Source organism: Myodes glareolus, chromosome 13 (assembly GCF_982192425.1).
Source record: "Myodes glareolus chromosome 13, mMyoGla1.1, whole genome shotgun sequence".
NCBI lineage: Eukaryota > Metazoa > Chordata > Mammalia > Rodentia > Cricetidae > Myodes > Myodes glareolus.
In genome coordinates this window covers 76,654,382-76,681,250 of record NC_142038.1, presented here as the reverse complement: position 1 = coordinate 76,681,250, position 26,869 = coordinate 76,654,382, and the positions used below count along the sequence as shown (strand labels likewise).

The following is a 26,869-nucleotide window of genomic DNA, read 5'->3' as shown; positions in this document are numbered from 1 at the left end:
AGACAAGTGAATGCACCCAGTCCAGCAAGATACAGCTGTGTCAGGGAGGGCTCAGAGTGGGAGCCAATCCTGTCACGGCTGTTGGACTTCAACAACCGTAACCAATGCTGTGTCATTAACCTTCACGTGACCCTAGAGTTTCACAGCCCCCATGACCAACACTGTATCACACTTCACGTGATCCTAGAGTTCCACCGCCTCCATGAGACACCTTTTTACTTTCCCATCCAGTTCCTTCCCTGGTTTAGGACGTGTCTCTCAACCCAGTAATACCACAAGAGTGCACGGCTTGTATTTTAAAAGATGATTCCAGCAACTTCAGTTATATATTTTATAATTACAAAACCACTATTATAGTTTAATGCAAATGGATTGAGGAAACTTCCCCGGTAGGTCATAATTTTCTCAAAGTATAAATGTCAAAGTATAAATGTCTGCATTTTGAAGTTACTATTTGTTGTAACTTTGTTTTGTTTTAAACATGAGCCAGCAAAATAACCCTGTGCTTTCTTCCCTCCAGCATTCTGCCCAAGTTTATAGCCCAGACTGGCCAATTGCAGCTTTCTGTGCTTTCCCCCAACCTACTAAAGCCCCGCAGTGCAAGACCACGATGACAGAGACCTGAGTATAATCGAGACCCAGCTCCGTCTCCAATCATCCCCAGTCTAGAACAAGAACACAATGACAGAGACCTGAGTATAATCGAGACCCAGTTCTGTCTCCAATCATCCCCAGTCTAGAACAAGAACACAATGACAGAGACCTGAGTATAATCGAGACCCAGTTCTGTCTCCAATCATCCCCAGTCTAGAACAAGAACACAATGACAGAGACCTGAGTATAATCGAGACCCAGTTCCGTCTCCAATCATCCCCAGTCTAGAACAAGAACACAATGACAGGGACCTGAGTATAATCGAGACCCAGTTCTGTCTCCAATCATCCCCAGTCTAGAACAAGAACACAATGACAGAGACCTGAGTATAATCGAGACCCAGTTCCGTCTCCAATCATCCCCAGTCTAGAACAAGTAGCTGAACTCTCCCGTCTCTCACACTCACGCCCCTGTGGAAGCTGGAGCCAGTCAAGTATGGCCACTGTTGGTGCATTTCTCCCAAAATGCTTCAAAACTAGCATGGCTATGCTAGTTTCTTAAATGCCCTAGCTGGGCATTTGACCCTTGGCTTTTCTAGGCAAGCTTAAGAACATTTGTTCAATTTTAAAGAGGATTATAAAGTAGAGTAAAGGTGAAATTCCCTACTAGCCTACCCTGCTACTGTATGTACTCATGAACTGCCAACTGGTGACCAGGAAAAGGGGGCCAGACTCCTCAGCACTTTGCCAGGCTCTGCCAAGCCCTGCACAGCCCTGCCTTGCTAGTGCCTGCTTTCTCAACCCCTCATGCAGCTAGGGGCCTTTGCCCTTTGGTCATCAAGTCTTCCGATATTCCCTGCCTAGCCTGCAATGCTCCCAACTGATTTCCTAGTCTCTAGTGATAAAAGGCCCACCACTAGGGGGTGCTCCTTCTTCAGCTAGCTCCAATTTTCCCAGCATCAATATATTTTTTTTTGGAAAGATAAATTTCTGCTACCCATAGAGCTGACCTCAAATTAGCAATAATTTATGTGCTGGCATTTTTTGCTAGTTGTTTTGTTTGTTGTTGTTGTAATGAGATGTCATTACATTATGCAGCCCAGGCTGGCCTAGAATTTGCTGTATCTTCCAGACTGGGCTTAAATTTTCTATCTTTCTACCTCTCTGCTGGGGTCACAGGCATGCTCTATCAGTCCAGCTACCCTTTCTTTAACGTCTGATATACCAAGAATAATGACAGCAGTGTCTGTTTCCTAACTGGTATCTGAGAAGCTAGCTGGCAACATGCTGGTCATGTGTCCAGGCTGTAGCATGAGGTTAAGATCTGGGGATTGAGACTTGTCCACAATTAACCTGCACCGATCATTGTGTCTCAGTTTTTAATGAGCATCCCAGTTGCCGGTGGGAAAGGGGGCTGTTCAGCAGCAGGGCTTGCTTCTGTAGTCTGATGTGGGCAGTCTGACAGTTCTAACTTCCCTGTGCCGGTGCTGGTCCACTTTGAGAAGGTAGCGTCTCTAGGCCAGCCCCAAACCCTAACCTACTCCATCCGTCCCGACAAGTTATACCTGCTCTGGAGCTGCAACCACTTTAGTACTGTGGGATCCAAGGTTACTCTGCTCTGTAGCTCCTCGCTTCAGTGTCCCATTTGCATTTCACTGTGCATGCCTGCTGGTCCAGCTGGCCCTGTGCTGCGTGCTAGCTGCCTGCGTTCTGTTGTAGGTACCCCAGGCTGCACAGCATGGTCGTACGCTGCTATCTTCTCATCCAGCAGTACTCAGAGGCCTTGATGGCTCTCACCACCATGGCATCACTCCGAGACCACAGCACACCGGAAACACTCAGCATTATGGATGACCTTCTCAGCTGCCCAGGAAAAAACAAGAGTGGCCGGGGACCGATGCTCATCATCAGAGTGCCGTCCGTGCAGCTGGCCATGCTGGCCAGGGAGCGACTGCAGGAGGTGCGGGACAAGCTGGGGCTGCAGTATCGCTTTGAGATCATCCTGGGGAGCCCGGCCTCAGAACTCCATGTTGCAGCTCACTTCGTGGCACGATTAAAGGTCAGTAAAGGACAGGCATGCCGTTCGTTTCTGTTTTCTGGGACTCTTGGATAAATGGACCACCCAGATAACTGAGTGGAATAAGTTTTAGCGCATGTGTGAGTTTGACCTCCCTGACCAGGTGAAGGCTAAAAGATGCACTTGCTTTTCTTAATTGAAACCAGTTTCTGATGGTCCCATCAAATCCCTCGTCCTGTGGACGTGCAGTTGTCTCCATGCTCTTCAAGCACAAGTGCAAAAAACGAGATGACCTAATTTGCCACCGTGTTTCTCAACCTTGCTAGACATGCATCTGGCCCACTACCCTCTATTTTCTCAGAGAAAGGAAAGCGGTTCTCTCTATCGCTGAACTCACTAATTCTTTTCTGTGCATCTGGCCTATGTCAGCCGGTGGCTGGTCGGTAACGTACTCCATTTCATCTTTGCGCTCCTCTAGAGCAGCTTCCAGCTCACTTGCATGTGGATTTCCCAGCTTGCTTCTTTGTATTCTCTTTGACCCTCGGTGCCAGACTTTGTCTGTGTCAATTCCCAGAGTCCTATAGAGGAAGGTGGAGCATGATTCAGCCCCTTGCTACTCCGGTGTACCCAGGAACTGCCTGCCTGTCCCCTAGACCTTCTGTCAGGCTGAACCAACTATCCTTATGCCTGATCCAGGCTTCCCTGCGGACTTTCATAATCTTACTTGTCTTGATGTTAGAAAACATTTCATCAAATGCCCACATTTCTACTGATGTGGCTGAGCTAGCTACTATATATCTGAGTCAGACTGACATGATGTCCCCACTAAATTTTAAATGCAAAGTTAAACTGGATTATGCATGACCTAGTTTGGCATACACTTGTTGAAATGAAAGCACGTGGTCTTGAAGGATTTGAACCACATGATTTCTTTAAGCTCTAACTTGGAGATTAGATTTCTTTTTGCTATTCATAAATAACTTTGCAAATGTTAGCTTTCCTGTTGTATTATCTAACCTAAAAGGAATAACCCAAGATACTTGATAAGCAACTAGAACAAATAAAATTATCCGCAAACAGAAACTCATCACATCTGTGTTCACAACTTCTGGGAAAGAGTGGATTTTCAGAAATCAGACCTCCAGCTTTTCACTAGAGAAGTTTCTCCCAATGTGTAGGAGAATGGAGCTTATGCCCCTAGCATGAGGCTGGCTCATCTGTTCCTCACTTTGGGAGGGTCAGGGGAGAGAATGAAGTCTGAGTGGTGGTCTTTCAATTTGAGCTAGTTGAGAAACGCAGACACTATGTCTCCACTGTCGCTGAAGGCTGTGAGCAGCTCGGGCGGCCTTCAGACCTGGATTTTCTTGTGAATAGATGTGTGTCATTAAGGTTTGAGTGATGGAAAAAAAGTAAAGTTACAGTCAAAGGCCACCTTATAGAAACCCCAAGGGTGAATCGCCATGCACTGATGCTGTCCTCATGGTACCACTGCTAAGACTCAGGGCTTGAGGCTGTCTGAAAACACTCAAGAACTAGAAACAGTAAATACACAACAGCACTCTGGGGAATTACACACCTGTGGCCAAGCCACGCTAGGGGTCGGCCCTGATCCTCCTCACATAGTCTTGGGTCATTTGTTTAGAAGGTCAGTATAGGTCAGTGGGTTATAAAAATCTGCCTCTCTGGGCCACTGCTTAAACATACAGTGAAGCTGCTCATCACTTATCCCTGAGTGTTAGGGTCCCTGGCAATGATTAGGGAAAGGGGACACTGGCTGTGTGCATCCTGGGTGAGGATCACTGTTCTGAGAATATGCCATATGTGAAGGGCATCCAAGGCAGTAGAGTCTCCTTCAGTTATCTGAGTAGCAGCTAGACAGATACATACGAGGGTCCCAGATTTTCAGACCCTCTGGTCCTCGGTCTCTCTTTCTTGTGCCACTGGTGTGAGGGAGAACATGAAATCCTGTGAGTGCTCACATCTAAGCAAGACCCATCTCGCCAGCCCACTCCTGACTCCTAACGTCCCTCACCATTCTCTGGGGAAAAGGCAACATTGCTCCCGTACATGACCTCATTTTTATATTTATTCCTCTTTATCCTATCATGCATTTTGGTTAATTGGCAATTTAACCTTGGACAGATTAAAATTTTAGCCTTAAGTTGGGTGGTGGTGGCGCACACCTTTAATCCCAGCACTCAGGAGGCAGAGCAGGCGAATCTCTGTGAGTTTGAGGCCAGCCTGGTCTATATAGCAAGTTTCAGGACAGGCTCCAAAGGTACTCAGACAAACCCTGTCTCAAAAAAAACAAAAAACAAACAAAAAAATTAATCTTAAATAAATCACTCAGTTTGCTCAACAAGCATATGAAGCATCTATATAACTGTCTTGTAGTGAGCCCAGTAAGAAGCTGAAACTAAGTTCTTGTCCAGTCTTTTGTGCTGACTTAAGTGCTTCCAGGACAACAATCATTCTGGTCCATAGTTCCAGGAAGCAGCCACTCTCATTCATGAGTCGTGGTTTGATGGAGAAGCATGACACAGTGGGCTGCCTGACAGTTGTTGGTCAAGAGAGAGATGAGATATGCTTGATGCTTTTGGAAAAGCTCCTCAAGTGACAAAACCGCTGGCATCCTATTGGCATCCCGGTTCTCTACCCAATTCTGAAGGGGAATTCCCATTGTCAGGAAAAGCATGAACAGCGCATGATGGCCGCCTAGTCCAGGCCTGTCTGCTGAGCAAGGGAACTCGTTGTTTCCCTTATGTGCAGTGGGATGGGGAAGGGGAAGTCATGTCCTTCTGAATAAGTTTCTTTGGAGACAGGCTCTCAAGTAGCCAGGCTGGCCTTGAATTCACCATGTAGCTGAGGAAGACCTGCCTCCACCTCATGAGCACGGCCATTACTGGCATATGCCAGAGTCCCACAGTGTTGAAGGTCACCCAGGGGCTCTGTGCATGCTGGGCTACCAGCTGACCTGCCTCCCAGACTGGGAGAAAGTATTTTTCTCTCTTGTATGCAATGTTAGTTTGAGAGCTTATAATAGGCGTGTTATAATCTGAATCATAACAGGCGTGTTATGATCTGAATCGTAACAGAGGTTACGTAGGGACCAAGTAAGGAATCGGAGATACAAGAGGATTCCCAAGGAAGGGGAAATAGAATACAGTGTTATGGAGAGATAAAGGGGAAAGTAGAAGAGGAGGAAATACTGGGAGGGGGATGGGAGAGAAGCACAAAGGAAGAATATGGAGGGGAACAACCAACACTGAGGCCATCTGAGAAACCACGTGGAAGCCTACTGTGGAAGCTGCCTGGTAATGCCTTGAGTTTTCAAACACATAAAAAGTCTCTGAAGCTAAGGACGGTTATGATGTGTATGTGTGTGTACATGTGTGTGCACACACACACAGAGAAAATAAATGGACATTAAGTAAAAACTTTAAGAATAGCTTGGATCCTTTGAGGAGTCTTCATTTCCCCCCTCCTTCCTCCCTTCCCTCCAATCCTTCCAACAGGATCTCGATATGTTACCAGGCTGATTTTGAACTCAATCCTTCTGCTTCAGTGTCCTGACTGTTGGGATAACAGGTGTATACTATAGTGCCAACTCGCATTAGGAATTTTCTAGATCTCGATAAAACATTAATTGAATACTATCTCTTATCTAAGAGATTTCAGTCTTAGATTTTCAGAGCTTAGAAAAGGAAATGTTTTTAAAAAGCATGTTATTTAATAATTATAATTATTTTATAATAAACAAATATAATTTACAGTAATTTTAAATTAAATATGAATTATTAAAATAATTATAATAGCTTGATAATTTTTTATTTTTTGAGACAGGTTTTCTTTGTGTAGCTTTGGACCCTGTCCTGGAACTCATTCTCTACACTTCGAACTCACAGAGATCCCCCTGCCTCTGCCTCCCGAGTGCTGGGATTAAAGACATTTGCCACCACTGCCCGGCAATATTTTATTTTATTTTGTTTTTTATTTGAAATTAATGAAGACCAGACTGGCCCTGAACTCAGAGATCCATGTCTCTTTGCCTCTCGGGCACTGGGATTAAATCTGGTGGCCAACACACTAGACAGCAGCTTACTTCTTATTTGTTTGCTAACACATTATCAAAAATGCCAGTAACCCTTACTGGAAAGGACCAGAAGTCCTCCATGTGATTCCCCAGCACTGCTGATGCAAACCTGCATCTCAGACCTTGGGAGGTGGGGGCCAGAGAATCGGATGTCCAAGTTCACATAAAGATTAAGGACAGCCTGGAGCACACAAGACCCCGTCTATAGCACGAATAATAATAACCCAGAAACAGATATTGGGGTTCAACCTGAAAACTAGAAAAGCAAAGCAGCCAAGTCACTAGGAATCTTACCTCTACCAAAGCTGGGTGACTGCAGACTAAACAGCCAGAGCCTCTCTCTTCCCATTTTATTCTGTGCTGGGATTAAAAGTATAGGCCACTACCATCTACATTTTTTTCTGCATTGATCTTGTGTAGCCCAGGGAGGCCTTGAATTTACAGAGATCCAGCTGCCTCTGTCTCCCAAATCCTGGGATTAAAGGTGTGTGCCACCACTGCCTGACCTCTAGTGGCTTAGCTTTGCCCTTCTGATAATCAGGCAAGCTTTATTTATTAAAAATAAATATAATATCACTATACCTTTCTCAGGTAAAAACAAACTTATAGATCCCTTTATTCTTGAACATCTTTCAAATTGGGTTTTTCCTCCGTCATTGATATGGTTGCATTTTCAAGATTGCTGTCTAACTATTAAAGATACTGCATGGATATGTATTTGTGGTGATGCATGAGAAATTGGTGCTTTGTGGGCACTGTGAAACCAGAAGATTGCAGGAGTCTTCAGATACGAGCAGTTGCCGTTCCTTTTGAATCAGCCTGGTCAGGCTTGCAAGACTCTGGAGCCTTGTACTAACTACTACTTGTCAGGTTTGGTGGGGAAGTGAACCTAGCAAGTTCTACCACTTAGTTCCATTCCCTGGTCCTCTTTTATCTTTTATATGGATACATGTTTCATTAAGATGCCCACAGGGTGGCTTTGAACTTGGAATCTTTTCCCCTAGCCATGTGAGTAGCTGGGTTTATAGATCTACACCTCCAGGACAATTATTTTTAAAGTCAATAAATGGAGAAAGAGAAAAATTAATGACCAGAATTGGGGCTGTCTTCATTATCTGCTTGATTAGGATGTTTTGGATGAGTTTTGAGATTCTTTCTCAAGTCCCTGACAACTAAAACCATCCTTTCTCATCACTCAAGTCCCAGAGTTTGTCTATTATATGAAAAGCTATAGTTCTCAGTGCCAGAGCCAGCAGGCGTCACCAGGAGTATGTTCCAGTGTGTTCCTCTGGCCTGTGGAGCTAATGAATGAGGCAGACCAATGCCTCTCTATGCTACTGAAATGGAGACTGAAGTCCATGCTCTCGTAGCTGTGCTGTGTGCTGGCTTGGAAGGTAACAAACACAGCAGGGGCGCGCTGCCCACAGGGGTCAGTAGAGGGTATGCTGCCCACAGGGGTCAGCAGAGGGTGTGCTGCCCACAGGGGTGAGTAGAGGGTGTGCTGCCCACAGGGGTCAGTAGAGGGTGTGCTGCCCACAGGGGTGAGTAGAGGGTGTGCTGCCCACACCTGTGGGGTCAGCAGAGGGGTGTGGTGCCCACACCTGTGGGGTCAGCAGAGGGGTGTGGTGCTCACACCTGTGGGGTCAGCAGAGGGGTGTGCTGCCCACACCTGTGGGGTCAGCAGAGGGGTGTGGCGCTCACACCTGTGGGGTCAGCAGAGGGGTGTGGCGCTCACACCTGTGGGGTCAGCAGAGGGGTGTGGCGCTCACACCTGTGGGGTCAGCAGAGGGGTGTGGCGCTCACACCTGTGGGGTCAGCAGAGGGGTGTGGCGCTCACACCTGTGGGGTCAGCAGAGGGGTGTGGTGCTCACACCTGTGGGGTCAGCAGAGGGGTGTGGTGCTCACACCTGTGGGGTCAGCAGAGGGGTGTGGTGCTCATGTCTGTGGGGTCAGCAGAGGGGTGTGGTGCTCACACCTGTGGGGTCAGCACTTAGATGAAGGCAGAAAGATAAAGGGTTCAAAATCATCCTTGGTTACAAAGGGGGTTTAAAGCTAGCCTGGGCTACATGAGACCCTATCTCAAAGAACAAAAACAAGCACGCACCTGTACATCGTCCACACACTTAGTGGAGGTGGTCAGAGAGCTTGGTGTATTTAAAGACTGTATCCAGAAACATTTTAAAAAGATATAAATTTGAATGAGGAGTATTAATGATTTCTTCTGTATCTCTTCTACAGACCTGGAGAGGAAATGACCAGGAAGACTGGATCCCTCGGACTTACCAGGACTTGGAAGGTCTGCCCTGCATAGTGATATTAACTGGCAAGGACCCTCTTGGAGAAACTTTTCCCAGGTAAGATGTGAATCACCAGCTCAGTGGTGCCACAGTTCCTCAGCTGAACTGCTAAATTATTGATGAGCCAATTTTAGTTGTTTGGAGGTAACTGTTTCATGCAGGCACAAAAGAAAAAGAACCTCATTCATTTCCCCTTTCACATTTCCAGTTATGGAATGGGACACAGTCATGAAAAGTGGTTTTGCCTCAGAGCAAGGCAGCCAGAGAGGCTGAGAGGAAAGGCATGGATGGATGGATGGATGGATGGATGGATGGATGGATGGATGGATAGATAGATAGATAGATAGATAGATAGATAGATAGATAGATATTCAAATATATAGAGACACATAGATGATAGATTGTAGATAGATTATATGTAGATAGATATATATTCCGATATCTAGAGACATACAGATGATAGATTATAGATAGATGATAGGTGGATAGATAGATGATAGACATCTTTAGATAAAGCACTTTGTTAATCTGATGTCCAGAGGACCTAGGAACTATAGACTGAAAAGCAATAGCAGTAAAAACATCAGCTGAGTGTTTCCATGGCATCAGGCCACACCGCAAACGGCTCCCGTATGCTATGCCAGTTTCCTTGCATCAGCCTGATGCGCCAGCCCTGTCTACTGAGCCGTTAGCTTTTAGAGATGCTGGAGCCTGAATCCAGGGCCTCACACATGCTAGGTCAGTTTTCTGCCATTGGTCTCCATCTCTAACCTCCGTTCTATTTTATACTTTGGGAACGTAGAAGAAGCACAGAGAAGGAAGTCAAGCTGAAAGGGGAGAGAGCCAAGATGTGAAGCAGACTTAGACAATACTAAAGCCCGTGGTCTTCACTGTCCCATAGAGCACAGGGCCTGCAGGCATGCTAAGTACTCTGTGGGAGGGTGTGTCGCTAATTCAGTTCCTTCTGCACAGGTCTTTAAAGTACTGCGACCTGCGATTAATTGACTCAAGTTACTTAACTCGCACGGCCTTGGAGCAGGAGGTGGGCCTGGCGTGCTGCTACGTCTCAAAAGAGGTCATCCGGGGGCCTGCTGCTGCCTTGGACCTCAGTGGAAAGGAGGCTGAGAGGGCCCCCACCAGTGAAAATGACTCTGAGGAGCTGCTCATTGATTTGGAGCGACCACAGAGCAACAGCAGCGCTGTCACAGGAACCTCAGGTCAGAGCTCTCCTCCAAAAGACCCCATGGTTTCCAAGACCCTCCAAGGCCAGGGACTCCTCTCCAGGCTCCAGCCGCTGGGAAGGGTGCATGCGAAGCAGGAAAGCTGAACAGCCACCACTTTCTCTGGGTGTAACCATGAGCTTGGATTGCCTCACAGCCTGCACCATGCTCCCTGGTGCTTCTCCATCTCCTTCCAGTTACTCCAGAACACAGATTTGCATAAATACCTTGTTTTTAGGCTAGAAATGGAAGCTGTAAGCTGGTAATAGGTGACTTAGTGCCTGGCACAAATGTTTATAAGGATGAGCGCATGGATGGATGGGTGGATGAAGGGGTAGAAGAAGGGGTGGATGGATGAATGACTGGATGGGCAGGAAGATGAATGAAGGGGTGGATGAATGGTTGGATGAAGGACATAGAAATAGATGGATAGCTAGTTACCCTAAGTACTTACTGGCAAGTGTTTGAACACTGCAGGCTTTTCGGAGGCTACTAGTTGATTACAGGGCCTGGTGTAAATTTTTTTTTTTAGTAAATATAGTAAATGCAGCCCTACTTTCAGACTTTTTTTTTAAAATTATGAAAGTAATAAAGCTTACTACAGATGTATAAAGACACAAGGAAGAGATTACAGTGAAGCACCACCACCAAAGGGAGCCATGCATCCCACTCATTTCTAAATTAGCACGGAGATCAGCATCACTTGGACATGCACATGCAAGCATGCACACACTCATGCCGAGAGAAGTACCAGTTTTTCTGTTGATTCTGTTAGCAATTGTTGGATAACTCCATACCCGTGGGTCCTCCTGTCTGTAGTGACCCAGGGCCAGGAGGAACGTGAGACCCACCCTTCTCACGGTTGTGCCCAGCTACTCTCCCTCAGCAGGGTCATTTTGTTAACCCCTCATCCCCATCAATTCCAGTACAAGGTAACAAATGAAGGGGAAATGTCATATCTAGGACCTTGGGAATATGAGGTCAGAATCTGACATAACAGGAGGGGGCACGGCTGTCCCCTTCCCAGTGGCTCTTTTATAAAAGAGATTTTAAAAATTCTTATGTGTATGTATATAGGTATACCACATGAGCACCTGGTGCCCATGGAGGTCAGAAGAGGACAGCAGGTTCCCTGGAACTGCAGTTACTAAGTTGTGAGCCTCCATGTGGGTGCTGGAAACTTAACCCATCTTCTACAAGAAGAGCAGGTTTTCTTAGCAGCTGGAGTGTCTCTCTAGCTACCCACAAATGGCTTTTTAGTCACACCCTTCTCCACTGTCTGCCCCACGCACCAATAGTGTCCTAACCCCAGCCTGGGCTTCCTCAGGATGGCGAGGCTGAAAGTGGGAGGCAGGCTCCTTCACATGACTGACGTCAGGAGTGTTCCATGCCAGAAACACCGACGAACACATCCTTTCCACAATGTCAGAATTTATTGCTAACAAACTCACAATGTTTGGTGATTGTAGTGGCAGCGGCTTAGCATATAATCTGCCTTCCTTGGTTGCCCGACTAACACAGACTCTTTATTCTAATCTTAATTACTAATATTACTCTCCTATCACACAGCACACAGTAAAGTGTGTGTGTGTGTGTGTGTGTGTGTGTCTACAGACGTGTATAAAAGGGTCACAAAACAGGTTAAAGAGGTTGCAGCAAAGTTCAAGAGGGTTCAGAAGTGGGCTGAGAAAAAGTCTGAATTAAAACCAAACAGGATGCTGGGCAGTGGTGGTGCATGCCTTTAATCCCAGCACTCTGGAGATAGAGGTAGGCGAATCTGGTCTACAAGAGCTAGTTCTAGGACAGGCTCCAAAGCTACAGAGAACCCTGTCTCAAACAAACAAACAAACAAACAAACAAAATAACAAAAACAAACAAACAAAAACCAGACTAAAGCCAGGAGGGAACTGTTGTCAGGTCTTAACTGTGGAGCGTGACTGCCAGGTGAAGGCTGAACCAGTGTCCGAGAGCAGGAATGGACCAGAAGTTGGAAAGGGACAAGTTAAGTTCAGGTCCAGGTAGTGAACAGGGAGACAGGCAGGCTGTGCCAACAGCAGGAAGCTCGGCCCAAACCTTTAAGAATAAAGAGGGATTCCTTGGTCCTTGATGTACACAACATGTATCAGATGACAGGCTGGTGTGGGGTCACGCCATCGCAGTATTAGGCCAGACAAGAGTGACCCGTACTCTTTTCTTGGCCTTCCAGGAATAAGTTATTGGTCATTCTGTGCTGAATGGGTGGTGACCGACAGAAGGTCCAGTTTCTCAGCCCACGCAGGGGCTGCAATCATCCTTCTCCCCTAAGATGGAGAGGAGCACTGTTTTAGATACACAACATGGAGTAACATAAGAGTAGGGCACCATGATCTCAACAGTTGGAAGCCTCCCAGTCACAGGAGCAGTAAGGAGGCTTTCTTTTTCAGAAAAGTATTTTTATTATCTTTAATTCTGTGTACGTGTGTGTGTGTCCAGGGTGGGGAGTGTGCACATGAATGCTGTGCCCACAGATGCCAGAGGCATTGGATCCTCTGGAGCTGGAGTTCCAGGCATTTGTGAGCCACCTGACACAGGTACTGGGAGTTAAACTTGGGGCCTCTGAAAAAGCAGTATATGGTCTTAACAGCTGAGCCCTCTCTCTAGCCCGAGAGAGGTTTTATTTTAACAACTGAAGGTCTCCCATAGCTGGGATTAGAACTGCGTGGCACAGAGAGGGCCTTCAGCCATGAGTATTTAGAGGTTCATCCACCAGAGCAGGAGTAGGTCTACTTTCTAACAGCTCCCATGGCGACATCCCTATCCTGGTTTAGGAAATGGCTCTAGACTGGAGAACTCACCAGAAGTGGAAGGCTCTCAGCCCACAAAGGCAGCAAGTGTCACCAAAAAGGACTTGACTGTGGAGCCATCTGAAAGAGGAGGTGGGGGGACACTTCAGAAATGTGGGACGGCTCTAGAAAAGGAACAACGGGTGGCAAAGTGGCCTTGTGAGGCCTGCCTGGCTTCCATCCAGGAGACAATGTGGGAAGGAATCCAGGGGACAGTTCTAGTTGGTGTCTCCCATGAGCCACAGCAGCCCACCAGCCAGGGCAAGGGAGCCGGAGGCGGCGATCTAGAGACCCAGGCAGATAAAACATTCCACCGCTATCTGCGGTACCTAAAGCTTTCTTGTTTGCTTGTTTTTTGGATTTTTTCCTTTAACTCCTGACCTGGACATTGGGGAGGGCTGAGAGTAGGACAAGCCCCACTGTCCTCTTCCAGGTTCCATCATGGAGAACGGGGTGAGTTCCTCCAGCACAGCTGACAAATCCCAGCAGCAGCCGCTGACCTCCAGCGTCCAGCTGAATGAAGGGGTCTCCGCCAGCACTGCTGTGGTTGGGGAGAGCCTGAAGCAGGAGTGTGACTCCTTGGGCCTTCCAGTGGCCAGCAGCACCACCTCCAAGCCTTCTTCGACCTCACCCTCGAGTGCCCAGGCTCTTACATGGTCAGGGCAGCCCTCCAGAGGCTGCCGGGGTCTGCACACAGCCTTGCCCCCAGTGGTGATCTTATCCAAAGCTGCATACAGCCTGCTGGGATCCCAGAAGGGTGGTAGGCTGCCACCCTCCTCATCCCTGCTACCCCCATGCCGATGTGGCCTGGGTGAGCTCCCTGCGGCCAGGCCTGCACAAGGACATGGGCAGCGAGGAGCAGTCCCTTTACTACCGCCAGTGGACTTCTGCCCGACAGCACCACGCTGACTACAGCAACCAGCCAGACCCTGCCTCAGGCGCCCGGACCTTGCACCCGAGGCGCTTGCTGCTCACTGGCCCCCCCCAGGTAGGGAAGGAACAGGGCAGGCTTTGTCTTGGCTGTAGGGGGACAACAACTTGGGGGTTGGCAAGGGTGGCAGAAGACCTCATTCCGACCTCAGCTAAAGAGCCAAAGTGTGAAAGAAATCTCTTTTCTTCCTTCTTTCCCTCTCTCACCCTCCTCCACCCTTCCTCAATTAAAAATATCTCCATCAGGTGGGAAAGACTGGCTCCTATTTACAGTTCCTTAGGATCCTTTTCCGCATGCTCATTCGGCTGCTGGAGGTGGACGTGTATGATGAGGAGGAAATAAACACAGGTGAGGCTTGACACTATGGCCAAGGCCTGAGACCCAAGAGCCAAGGTTGCTTCACCCTCTGAATGTCTAGGGTAGTTAAGCTACAGAGTTATCATGAGATTAAAGACAAGATACTCAGCAAGTAATTCCAAGTGAACTGTGGTTCTCAGCTTCTGGGGCCTCTCTCCAGTGTGCAGCAAGCTGCTGGGCACAAGGTGTTTCATCAGCCCCACTGTGCTCCTAGACATCACAGCCTTTGATTTTACCCAGCCTGCTGCTATAGAGATGCTGCAGTGTCCCCCTGGGCTGTCACTAGCAGAAGGGCCTAGCTTTCTCCTTTTTCCATCACTCTGGTGACGGTTGAGTTAAAAGTGCACTGGGAGGCAGAAGGCCTCCTGAATAGAACATGTCTGAGACCACAAACAAAATGTCAACTGCAGTTCAAGGAATAAGTCAGCATAAAAATCAAATGTTATTTCTATTTAAAAGGTAATAGCTATACTTCTAATCTTGGACTTTTCCTCAAAGTAGTTTATGCTACTTTAAAAAAAAAAAAAACCTTACGTTTTCTCATGTGCACAAGAGAGGCACATGGACTGAGGTCAGAGGACAATTCCTGGGAGTCAGTTTTCTCTTTCCAGCACATGTTCCTGAGGACTCTGCTCGGGTCATTAGGCCTGGCCGCAAGACACGTTTCCCACTGAGCTAGTCATTGGTTGCATTCTGAACTTACATATTTATTAATAATAAACACCATCTATTGTAAACATATTATGTACCTGCTGCTGTCTTAGCACCTGAAATACCTCATTCCTCAAGTCTCTAAGACCTGCATGAGCCTGGCACATTAAGGGATGAGTTTGTGCCTAGAGTCATAAAGTACTAAGGTGTGGGACAAGGATTCAAGCTCTGCAAATGCCCAAACGCTACAGCAGTGCCTGGGCAAAGATTCTGACTTCACTGCTCTAGGGGATCTGTGAGCGGTGGGAGGGGATGAAGATGTAACATACTGCATCCTAAAATTTCAGACAGCTTCAGGCCTACTCACCAGGCTGGAATCCCAGTTAAGGCAGGAGGGGGTGTCATCAAGGCTTGCCTGGGACCTGGTCAACTTATTGAGAACCTGTATTAGTCAAGGTTCTCTAATGGGTCTGTATATATTAAAAGGTGATTTGTTAGAGTGGTTCCAGGCTGTAGTCTGCCTAGTCCAGCAATGCTGTCTCCTGATAGAAAGGTCAAGAATCTGGGGCTGCTGAGATGGCTCAGTGGTTAAAAACTGCCTGCTCTTCCGAAAGTCCTGAGTTCAATTCCCAGCAACCACATGGTGACTCACAACCACCAGTAATGAGATCTGGTGCCCTCTTCTGGCCTGCAAGCATATATACAGACAGAAAACTGTATATATAAACAAACAAACAAACAAATAAATCTTTAAAAAAAAAGTCAAGAATTTGACAGCTGTCCAGTTTACAGGCTGGATCTCTCAGTTGGTTTTTGGTCTACATTGGAATCCAAAAGAAGTAAGAAGTAATGCCTCAGCAGCAGGATAAATAAGCTTGCTAGCAAGAGTGAGAGCAAGCAGGCAAAAAGCAAAAGATCCCTTCCTCCATATCCTTTGATGTACACTGCCACCAGGAGGTGTGGCCCAGAGTTAAGGTGGATCTTCTGACCTCAAATGATCCAGTCGAGAAAATCCTTCACAGGTGTGCCCAGCTGCATGGGTTTTTTAATTGATTTCAGATGCAGTCAAACTGACAACCAAGATTAGCAATCCTTGTCTCAAATTTTTATAGACAGTCCTAGGGCCATGGCTCAGTGGTAGACAGAACAATAACAGAATCATCCCAGAGTTAAAGCTGAGAATTTTGATCATCCAAATAAGTATGTGTTTCGGAGCACCGGGAGACTCTGGTCTTACGGGTTAGGCGTTTGTGAACTGAGCTAGTGTGAGTCTGTGAACTACTCAGGGTGAGTAAGGGGAAATACCCTTCCCAGCAAGTCTGAAGAAATGGTTCTGGTTCCTTCTACTTTGGGATAAGAACTTGTTTCAGGGCTGAAGAGATGGCTCAGATGTTAAGAGCATTTACTGCTCTTCCAGAAGACTAGGGTTCAATTTCCAACATCCACGTGGCAGCTCACAACTGTCTTAACTCCAGTTCCAGGGGAATCTGCCCCCCCCCATACAGACACACATGCAGGACCTTAAAATAAATAAGTTAATTAAAAATAAAACCAAAAAAAGGCAGAGCTCATTTCTTAAAAGTGCCTTTGTCACAATGTCCCAGCTTTGTGCTTCAGAGTGGTGGGAAGGAGGGAAAAAGTGGGTCCACCTCTCCTGTACCCTGCCCTACCCTAGATCACAATGAAACCTGCGGAGTGAGCAAGTCAGAGCGCGAGCCCTGGCCTGACATTGAGACCTTCAGCAAAATGCCTTTTGACGTCAGTGTGCATGACCCCAAGTACAGTTTGATGAGCCTCGTCTACACTGAGAGGCTGGCTGGGCTCAAACAAGGTGGGTATATGCAGAGCTGGGCTATGAAGTTTTTGAGGGGACTCTAAAGCAGGGTTCGAGTAGGGGAGGGAGTAATTCTATTTTTCACTCTTACACATGAACACACATACATCTTGATTTTTAAACTTGCTTATCAGGGCTCAAATTATATAGCCCTTTGAGCCAGGCAGTGGTGGCGCACGCCTTTAATTCCAGCACATGGAAGGCAGAGGCAGGTGGATCTCTGTGAGTTTGAGGCCAGCCTGGTCTACAGAGTGAGTTCCTGGACAGGCTCCAAAGCTACAGAGAAACACTGTCTCGAAAAAGAACATATATATATAGTCCTTTGAGATGTCCGTATGAGAAATAAACATTTCTTTCTAAGCTTTATGTGCATGCCATAGAGATAACAGTTTTTCATCCCCTTATACACAGAAGTAATAAAGGAATATAAAGTTGAGGAGTCCCGGAAACGAGAAACCATGTCTATGATGCTGACCAAATATGCGGCCTACAACACCTTCCACCACTGTGAACAGTGCCACCAATACATGGACTTCACGCCCACCTCCCAGGTGCAGCCCGGTTTGCCCTTGTGGGAGCTCTGTTGCCACTATGTATATACGGGGAACAGGGAGGATGAAACCTGAGACTCCTGGCTTCAGGCCCTAGAAAAACAGAATATAAACTATTACTTAGCAATTGTCTCTTCCTTCGATGTGCTTCTTAGTACAGGAGCTCAGTGTTCCAGGCTGGCCTCGAATTCACAATCCTCCTGTATACTGAATGGAATTACAGGCGTGCCTACCGTGCCTGGTTTGTTTTCTCATATTTTGGGCATTAGGGATCCATCTCGGGGCCTTGAAAATGATTGTTAGACATTATAGCATCCCTGCCCCTTTGGCATCTTTCTGCCTACTGCATCTTTACACACAAAAGGAGGAAACAGCAGTGTTTATAGCAGCGCCCCTACTTTGGGGGAGAAGCTCCATGTCATTTCCCCATCTCTCTTCTTGACTTTTATGTCTTGGCCCTGAGTACCTGGGACCCTGATGCTTCTAGGCTGTGCTGTGCAAATTCCCCAACCAGTCACTGTTGTAGCCATTCTTGGAAGGTTCCTAGTTTGTTGACAATTCTGTAAGCGGTGTGTGTGTGTGCGCGCGCATGCATGTATGAGCTGGTCCCCTCACTCCTCCATTGTGGGCCCTAGGGATCGGTGGCAAGCCCTGCTGAGCTATCCCACTGGCCCTGTTCACAATTCTTCACAGGATATAGAAGAAACAAGTGCCTTGGCCTATAAATTATGTGTTTAGAAATTTCCTACATAGAAATTTCCTGACATAGTTTCTGTGTGACTACAGTACAAGTAATAGATCCCCTCATTTGTGATGTGGAACTAGAATTTGTGGGAAGAACTTTGATTATTTTTCTCTGAAATTTAATATTTAGGTTAAAACTATTAGGAAATCTACCTGGATTTTAGGTGCTGATGAAAATTTGTTATCTATTAAATCAGTTATTGGCTTCATTGTATAGCCCATAAAGAGTTATCTTACACTTATTCATGGAGACGGGTTCCTGGACATGTGAACTTACCAGCAACCTTCATAGACAGGTTAGATATACTTGGCTTTTATGAGTCAGGTGGTCTTTCCCTGATATCAAAGTCCTGCACCAAATGTTGGAAATGTTTCACTGTCCACTATAACCAGAAAAGATGGAGCCACAGGCACGCTTTTAATTCTAGCCCCACTCTCTACTCTCTAAGAGTTGAAACTTAATGTGTCCACTCTGATTCACAGAGGAGAGTCCCCTGTACTGGGGCCTTTGAGGAATATTTGTCTTGAAGACTGAGCATCTGTCAAGTTTATGAGGAATAAAGACTGACTATGCCAAGAGTGACTTACTCTTGGAGAGACTCTCCCGGGGCTCCACACTTGGTTCCTGCAGCAGTGACAGCTAGGGAATGAATGACAAAGCCTTTTGCACATTGCCCCTCACAGCCACAGTGTCTGAGGGCACTTACTCATGGCGGTTGCTTGTGTCAGAAATCTTAAAGAATGGCCTGGAAGTCAGGAAACCATATACTGACCATCCTTCTCTTTGTTTGCAAATCTAGATATCTGACTCTACCCTCCATGCTTTCACATTTTCTTCTTCTATGCTGGGAGAAGAAGTCCAGCTCTATTTCATCATTCCAAAGTCCAAAGAGAGTCATTTTGTCTTCAGCAAACAGGGTAGACACCTGGAAAGTATGCGGCTGCCCCTGGTTTCAGACAAGGTGGGCTAGAGTTTTGGGGTGTGAGGGCTTTTGGGCCCTAAGTGGGGTCCTCCAAAATTCTCACATCTAAGGGTTTTACTTTCCCATTTTGCTCTCATTTGTTTTCCTTTCACAGAACCTAAATGCAGTCAAGAGTCCTATTTTCACTCCTTCCAGTGGTCGCCACGAGCACGGACTCCTGAACCTTTTCCATGCCATGGAGGGCATCAGCCATCTTCACCTCCTGGTGGTTAAAGAATACGAGATGCCACTGTACCGAAAGTACTGGCCCAACCACATCATGCTAGTGCTTCCCGGCATGTTCAATAATGCAGGCGTGGGTAAGATAGGGAAGGCGATGGGAATTCATTTTCCAAACGTCCTTCCAGGACTTGTCCTCCTGACCATGGAACTTTTAATTCTGAGTTCTTCCTTCTCCCATTTTGTAATCTTGTAGACCCTAACATATTTGTTCAAGTTTACAGAATTTTTAACTTATGAGGACCAGTAAGGACTAAGTCTCTGGAATACTGAACACCCTGGGATGGGACAGGGAGTCTTCGTAGAGTGGACTCCCAATGTTCCTGGGCTGGACATTCTAGGGCCAGAATGTATCCATGAGAAATGTTCCTAGGGAGGGAGGTGACAATGTTATGAGATTTAGAGGGCTCCCTTCTGTGTCTCCTGCTAAGGGCACAAGGCAAGTTCTAGTCATGTCAAGGAACTGAAAGCATTTAGGTTATAGAAGTATTTTGATTAATTATTGTATGGTAAGAGTGAAACTTTAGCTTTCCATGTGGTATCCAGATGTTCCAACACTATTGTTAAGAAGACATATTCTCCCCCGTGAATGGCCTTGGCACCCTTGTCATATATGACAGGGTTTATTTCTCGGTTCTCTACAGATCCGTCTTTATGTCACTAACACATGACTTTAGGTTTTAAAAGGAAGAAGTATAAAACCTGCACCTTTTAAAAAATTCAGACATATTTGCATACTTGTATGGACTATGATAATGTATGTAACATATAATCAAATCAGAGTGTCCATACTTTCTCTAAATAGGAATCATTCCCATGTATTTGGAGTTTTATATTCTTCCAGTCATTTTGATATGTATAGTGTTGTTTTAACCAAGTTCATCAACTATGCTACAGAAAACTAGAATTAACTCCTCCTGGTTGGGGCTCTTTGCTAGACTCCCCCGCACCTCTTCCTCTCTGTCCTTCCCAAGCTTTTCCACTGAGCTCTTCTCAGTTTCTGAGTTCTTCTGTCTCTGGCTGGATTCACCTATGTACCAACCTTCAGTTTCATCCATGTTGCTACAAGTGTACAAGTGTCAGGGTTCCTTCTCTGTGTAGCCCTGGCTGTCTTGGAATTGCTGTAGACCAGGCTGGCCTTGAACTCAGATATCCACTTACCCTCTGCCTATTGAGTGCTTGGATTAAAAGTGTGCACCACAACACCCAGCTTTTTAACAAGCCAATTTTTTGTTCATTTCTTGCATTTGAAATACTTGATGACATTCTTAGCCTGAGATTCTTTGCCACAGTCTGTTAAAAAGAAAAAACCTACATGTAGTCAGGCGGTAGTAGCACATGACTTTATTTATATTGTGTTTATCTATGGGAATCTAGGTTGATCTCATTACTGAAAGATGTTGTGACTAGAAATGGAGCTGCAAGTGTCTCTTCAGTATAATGGTTATATCTCTTTTGGATATATGCCCACCAGTGGACTTGCTGGCTCACATGGCACTTCCAGGTTCAGTTTGCTTTAGGTAGGGCTGTGCACATTTTCTATAATAGTTGCCCCACCAGCTTACAAGAGATCCCTTTCCTCTGCATTCTTCTCAGCATCGATTAGTTACTTCAATGTGAGATGCTATCACTGTAGTTTTGAGTTGCATTCCTTGATGGTTAGTGATGCTGAGCATTTTATGTACTTCTAGGCTATTTGGAGTCTTTGTTTGTAGACATCTTGCTAGGTAGCCATGACCAGTTTTGATTCTCTTGTCTAAACCTCTTAAGTGCTTGGAGTAAAGTTGTGCACCATCAATCCAAGTCAGCCACTTGCTTTTTTTTTTCTGTCTTTCTTTCTCCCCCCCCCCTTTTTTTAAGACGGGGTTTCTCTGTGTAGTCCTGGCTGTCCTGAAACTCAGTCTATAGTCCAGGCTGGCATTGAACTCAGAGATCCACCTGCCTCTAACTAAAAGTACTGGGTGGAATTAAAGGCGTGTACTACCACCTCCTGGCTACAGCCCACATTCTAGCTGTATTATTTGTTACTCAGCTCTTTGAGCTCCTTATGTACCCTAGATATTAATTCCCTGTTGAATCAGTAATCTGCAAATATTTTGTCCCATTCTGTACATTCTCTCTTACCTAGATTGCCTTATCTTTGTTATTTCCTTTGCTTCAAATGCTTCTTAGTTTGATATAACCCAACTTATCTATTTTCACCTATTTCATTGCCTACATCAGTAAGACTTCCAATTTGGTTACAATTTGAGGTACCCTCCAATTCCATTAAGGATAGATTTTTTTCCATTTCTATGAAAAAAATAGTAACTGCATTATATTACTGATCCTTTGAAATACGGTAATCTATAAAATGTGTTTTATAACTATGAACATTGGGCATCATTCCATTTATTGGCATATCCTTTTATTTTCTTCAATATTGTGTTTCTCATTGTACTATCTTTTGCCTCCTTGATTAAGTATATTTCTAAGTATTCTACCTTTTCATGCTATAACAGAATTAAATTCCTGAGACTGTTCCTTTTAAATTGCTGAATTCTCTTATTAGTTCTAACAATTTCCTGTGTATTTTCTCCACATTTGCTATATTGCTGGGGAACATCGTTTTACTATTTCTGTTTGAGATCATTTTCCCTTTCTTGCCTATGTGCTCTGGCTAGACATCATTTTCTTGTTTTCCAACCATAGCCGGAAAACCTTTGCTCTTTCTTCACTGACTGCCATGTTGCTGTCCATTTGTCCTGTGTGGTCCATACTGGGCTGAGAATGCAAACACAGACTCTTGAGGGGAAATGTTCCTAAGTTCTAGTATTGCCTTGAGCTACCCTGTTTGGGGTTCTTCCGTACACTAACTAGCCCTTTTTGTTATAATCTACATTTTGTTTCACTTATAAAATTTAGCTAGCTGGGTGGTAGTGCACATCTTTAATCCCAGCACTTGGGGAGGCGGGCAGATCTCTGTGAGTTTGAGGTCAGCATGGTTTACAGAGCAAGCTCCAGGATAGGCTCCAAAGCTACACAGAGAAACCCTGTCTTGAAAAACCAATAGTAATAATAAAACAAATACATAAGGTTTAGCTAATTTCTCTTACTTACTACTAACATTCCATGGAGTGCATGTCACATAATAACCACCATGCTGACCACATTCAACTTCGCCATCACTTCTTTAGAGGGGAGGAAGCCAAAGCTCAATAGAATGAACTCATTCAGTCGCATGGCTACCTCAGGCAGCCTGTCTCTGGCCTGTTCTCTTGCTCTGTACCACATATCTACTGTTCTAGCCTATCTTTTGCACAATTCAGATCTAGGATGGGTGCCTGTTTCCAGAATTGCCAGAGGTGCTGTTAAAGTCTTCCTCTCTGATGAACGTGCAGGTGGCTGTTTCTAAGAGCAAGGCCCTAGTCACTAATATCATTTGCTGTGTGTTGTGTCCTTTGTCACATCAGGGAAATGGAATTCTTAAAGTATATTCCTCAGATTTGTTTCTGGTCATTCACTAGACTTAACTCAAGTGAATCTCTAGTAATGGGCTCCAGGAATCTGTATTTTAAAATATATTTCCAGTGACTCTTTTGGAGATTTTTAACACATTATAAAGCATCAAATTCCCCCTAGTGCTGCCTGACATGGGTGCTAGGAACCAAACTAGGGTCCTCTCAGTTTCTCTCTTGCATGCCCCATCCCTGGATGCCAGTGGAGGTCATGTGACTGGTCTGGGTGAAGGATGTCAAGCTGTGGTTGTCTGCTTTTCAGGTGCTGCCAGGTTCCTCATCAAGGAACTGTCGTACCACAATCTAGAACTGGAAAGGAATCGCCTGGAGGAGCTGGGAGTCAAACGGCAGTGTGTCTGGCCTTTCATCGTTGTAATGGATGACTCCTGTGTCCTGTGGAACATTCACAGCGTTGAGGAGCCAACCAGGTAATGACACTTCCAGGAACGTGTGTGTGTGTGTGTGTGTGTGTGTGTGTGAAACTTCCAGGAACTTGTGTGTGTAGGGGGGGGTGACACTTCCAGGAACGTGTGTGTGTGTGTGTGTGTGTGTGTGTGTGTGTGTGTGTGAAACTTCCAGGAACTTGTGTGTGTAGGGGGGGTGACACTTCCAGGAACGTGTGTGTGTGTGTGTGTGTGTGTGTGTGTGTGTGTGAAACTTCCAGGAACTTGTGTGTGTAGGGGGGGTGACACTTCCAGGAACTTGTGTGTGTGTGTGTGTGTGTGTGTGTGTGTGTGTGTGTGTGTGAAACTTCCAGGAACTTGTGGGGGGGGGTGGTGATACTTCAAGGAAGTTGTGGGGGAGCGGAGGGGAATGACACTTCCAGGAACTTGTGTGTGTGCAGGCTGTGTGTGTGTGTGTGTGTGTGTGTGTGTGTGTGAGAGAGAGAGAGAGAGAGAGAGAGAGAGAGAGAGAGAGAGAAGTTGGGGGGCAGAGATGAGTGACACCTCCAGGAAGTTGTATGTATGTGGGGGGGAGTGACACAAAGACCCAGACAAAGTATTTTCAGTTGTAGTTATATTTGGGAGTAAAGAAGAGACAGTTCTCCTGAGCATGGTGGATTATAAGAGCACTCAGTAGGTCATTGGTGGTTACTTAGGGATGTTTCTTCTAAAGACAGTGTGTCATTAAGTTCCTGGGCCATTTCTACATCTTGGTATTCGTTAGCTGCAAAAATCGTTCTGGTCAGGGTGTAGTGTTACACATGTTTAGTCCCAGCACTTAGGAGGCAAAAGCAGGATAACCTCTTTGAGTCTGACACCAGCCTGGTCTACATAGCAAGTTCTAGGCCAGCTACATAGTAAGACTATATGAAAAAACAAAGAACAGAACAAACCCATTCCGATGCTGTGATTCATTTCTATCAACAGCCTAACTACTGAAGTGGAGAGGAAGTTATGTGGCCTCTATGTCTCGAGCTCACCACTGTAATACAGTCAGCTGAAACCCCGTGCTTCTCCTGGAGCAGCGCCAGCATCCTAAGAGTCCCAATAGTCCTTCACAGTGCTAGGGGGATGCTGACTACTAAAATGATTGTGAAATTGCCCTAAACTCAACAGTGCCCCCAATGAAACACTGATTTCCTATCATTACTTCTATGGATTTGAAATCAATGAAGTGCTCATATAGTTATTACATGTAATGATCAGAATTGGCCATTTCTGTGCTCCTAACCTCTGGTCATGTCTTTGGTAACTCATGTTCATTATTCATGTTGAAATATGAGCTGAATTCTTTTCTTCTCCTCTTTTTTTTTTTTTTTTGCCTTGATAACATACACTACCAAAGGCCACCTTTTCTGAGTCATGACAGGCAGTGTGACTGGAGTTGACTTTCTTAATAAAAATAATCTTACTACATCCTTTACAGCATTCCTAATATATAATAGCATTGGTTCTTCAGTAACATGTATTGACATTTTTTATAAACTAACTTTACATTTTACAGCCAGCTGACAGAAGCAGGAATTTCCAGCAAGAATGTGTCCTTGAAGAGTGTCTTGCAGCATATTGAAGCCACACCAAAAATTGTCCACTATGCAATCCTGGGCATACAGAAATGGAATAGCAAGCTGACGTCTCAGAGCCTAAAGACTCCATTCTCAAGATGTCATGTGCATGATTTCATTCTCCTCAATATAGACCTGACTCAAAATGTACAGTATGACTTCAACAGGTAGGTTAGTCCTCATGGATGCCGGTCATCGTGGCGTCTGCCAATGGATGCTGTCCACTTCAGCCTCTGCCTTGAATCGCCAAGCCCCTTTCAGCTAACTCCCCTGGCCCAGAACTCATTATGTGACACAGGCTGGCCTCACACTTGTGACCCTCCTGAGTGCTGGGATCACAGGTGTGTGTCACCTAGCATGACCTAGACTTGATACTGGAATGTAAAATGATCAGAAAACACAGGTTAGCCACCTGATTATTCAATAAACTGTTGAATTAATACTGATCCATGTGTGGACCTATGAATGTCCAATATTAACCCCATATTCATCCTCAGAACTAAGGAGGAAACTACTCTCTCCAGTGTTGTAAGACCCACAGCTCCTCCTATAGTGAGAAGGCAGCAGTCAGGCCTCTTGAACTGATCATACCCACATTCCTGAGAAATCTGAAATGGTCAAGGAATGGTATCAGAAACCATAAAGTCTTTTTTTTGGGGGGGAGGGGGTCAAAACAGGGTTTCTCTGTAGCTTTGGAGCCTGTCCTGGAAGTAACTCTTTTTGACCATGTTGGCCTCGAACTCAGAGATCAGCCTGCCTCTGCCTCCCAAGTGCCATCACTGCCCAGCAGAAACCATGAAGTCTTGATATTCACCCCCAACCTGTAGCTATTAGAATACCCACTGCTTCCGTGCTTCATCCTGTATGTGACCAGAACTGCAAATCACAAGACCTCTGGCTCTCCTGACCACAGGATGTATAGCCCTGTATCTGACAGGAACAACCTAAACCCTGTGGCCTAACAGAAGCAAGCCCTCCTTCCTTTAAAGCTTATGATGCCAGATCAGTAGAGTGTGGGCCAGCTCTTCTGGGACAAGGTGATGTTTCAGGCCCTCCCCTAATGTCTGCCATGCATTTTTCTGTTTAGTTATCATAGTTGAGATGTGGTTCTGATTTAGGTATTTCTGTGAAGATGTTGACTTTAACCTGAGAACAAACAGCAGTGGCCTGCTTATCTGCCGCTTTAATAACTTCAGTCTCATGAAGAAGCATGTTCAGGTTGGAGGGCAAAGGGACTTTATCATTAAACCAAAGATCATGGTAAGTTCTATACAGCTTGATTCTACTGTTGAAAACAAGCAGAAATGTTCTTATAAATGACTCTGTCATTAAAGTACTGGCACATAACTAGCTTTTTTGCTGCACTAGAAAGGGAAGTAACCCGAGTCCTCAGCATCAGCTGTGTAGGGAAGTCCCAGAGTTAAGCCTTAAATATTCCAAAGCTCTATTGTTTGTTTTCCACCTGTCTCTGCTTCCTGAGTGCTGGGATTAAAGTGTGGGCCCAGCTGCAAAGCTTTTTCAAGACAACCTTTATGTAACCCAGGAGAAAAATACAAATGCAAATACTCGTCTGGTCCTGTGTGTGCGCGCGCGCATTTTTTTTAAAGATGTAAAGAAAATATTACAGCTCAAAGCTTATAAAGAAAATTCTTTACTCCCTTCCCAGGGGGGCTTGCTGCTAGCTGATGACTATAGCTGAGGAACTCCTGCCTTTTGTTGTTGAGCAGGACAGGAGCCAGCCCAGACACGCGGAGCAGAACTCTAAAGACTTCCCTTTGGGCCCACCAACATATTTATTAAATACAGTAACATTTCAAAAATTCTTGCTTTAACTTAAATAACATTGGACTATTCTTCAAGTGGGAGAAGGGGGAATGAGGAACAAAATGAGACATAACACATCAGGCCACCGCTGTAATACAGCAATTCCTCTTCAGTTGCTAGTTTTTGTAATTTTTTATTTGTATGTATGAATTTATTGCCTGCCTACATGTATGTATGTGCACTGTGTGTTTACCTGGTGTCTGTGGAGGCCAGAAGAGGGTATTGGAT

At 45.6% G+C, this 26,869-nt stretch overlaps 1 protein-coding gene across 1 annotated transcript in view; it reads left to right on the top strand.

Annotated features, from left to right (window-relative positions):
• Nucleotides 1–26,869, top strand: part of Greb1l (GREB1 like retinoic acid receptor coactivator) — a 248,490-nt gene that overhangs the window by 215,465 nt on the left and 6,156 nt on the right. The window contains 13 exon segments of the mRNA XM_048447985.3: nucleotides 2,313–2,652; nucleotides 8,942–9,057; nucleotides 9,973–10,217; nucleotides 13,476–13,831; nucleotides 13,833–14,030; nucleotides 14,219–14,321; nucleotides 16,657–16,812; nucleotides 17,227–17,366; nucleotides 18,911–19,072; nucleotides 19,188–19,392; nucleotides 23,072–23,237; nucleotides 24,757–24,984; nucleotides 25,936–26,077. Coding sequence (XP_048303942.3) covers nucleotides 2,313–2,652; nucleotides 8,942–9,057; nucleotides 9,973–10,217; nucleotides 13,476–13,831; nucleotides 13,833–14,030; nucleotides 14,219–14,321; nucleotides 16,657–16,812; nucleotides 17,227–17,366; nucleotides 18,911–19,072; nucleotides 19,188–19,392; nucleotides 23,072–23,237; nucleotides 24,757–24,984; nucleotides 25,936–26,077 — 2,557 coding nt within the window.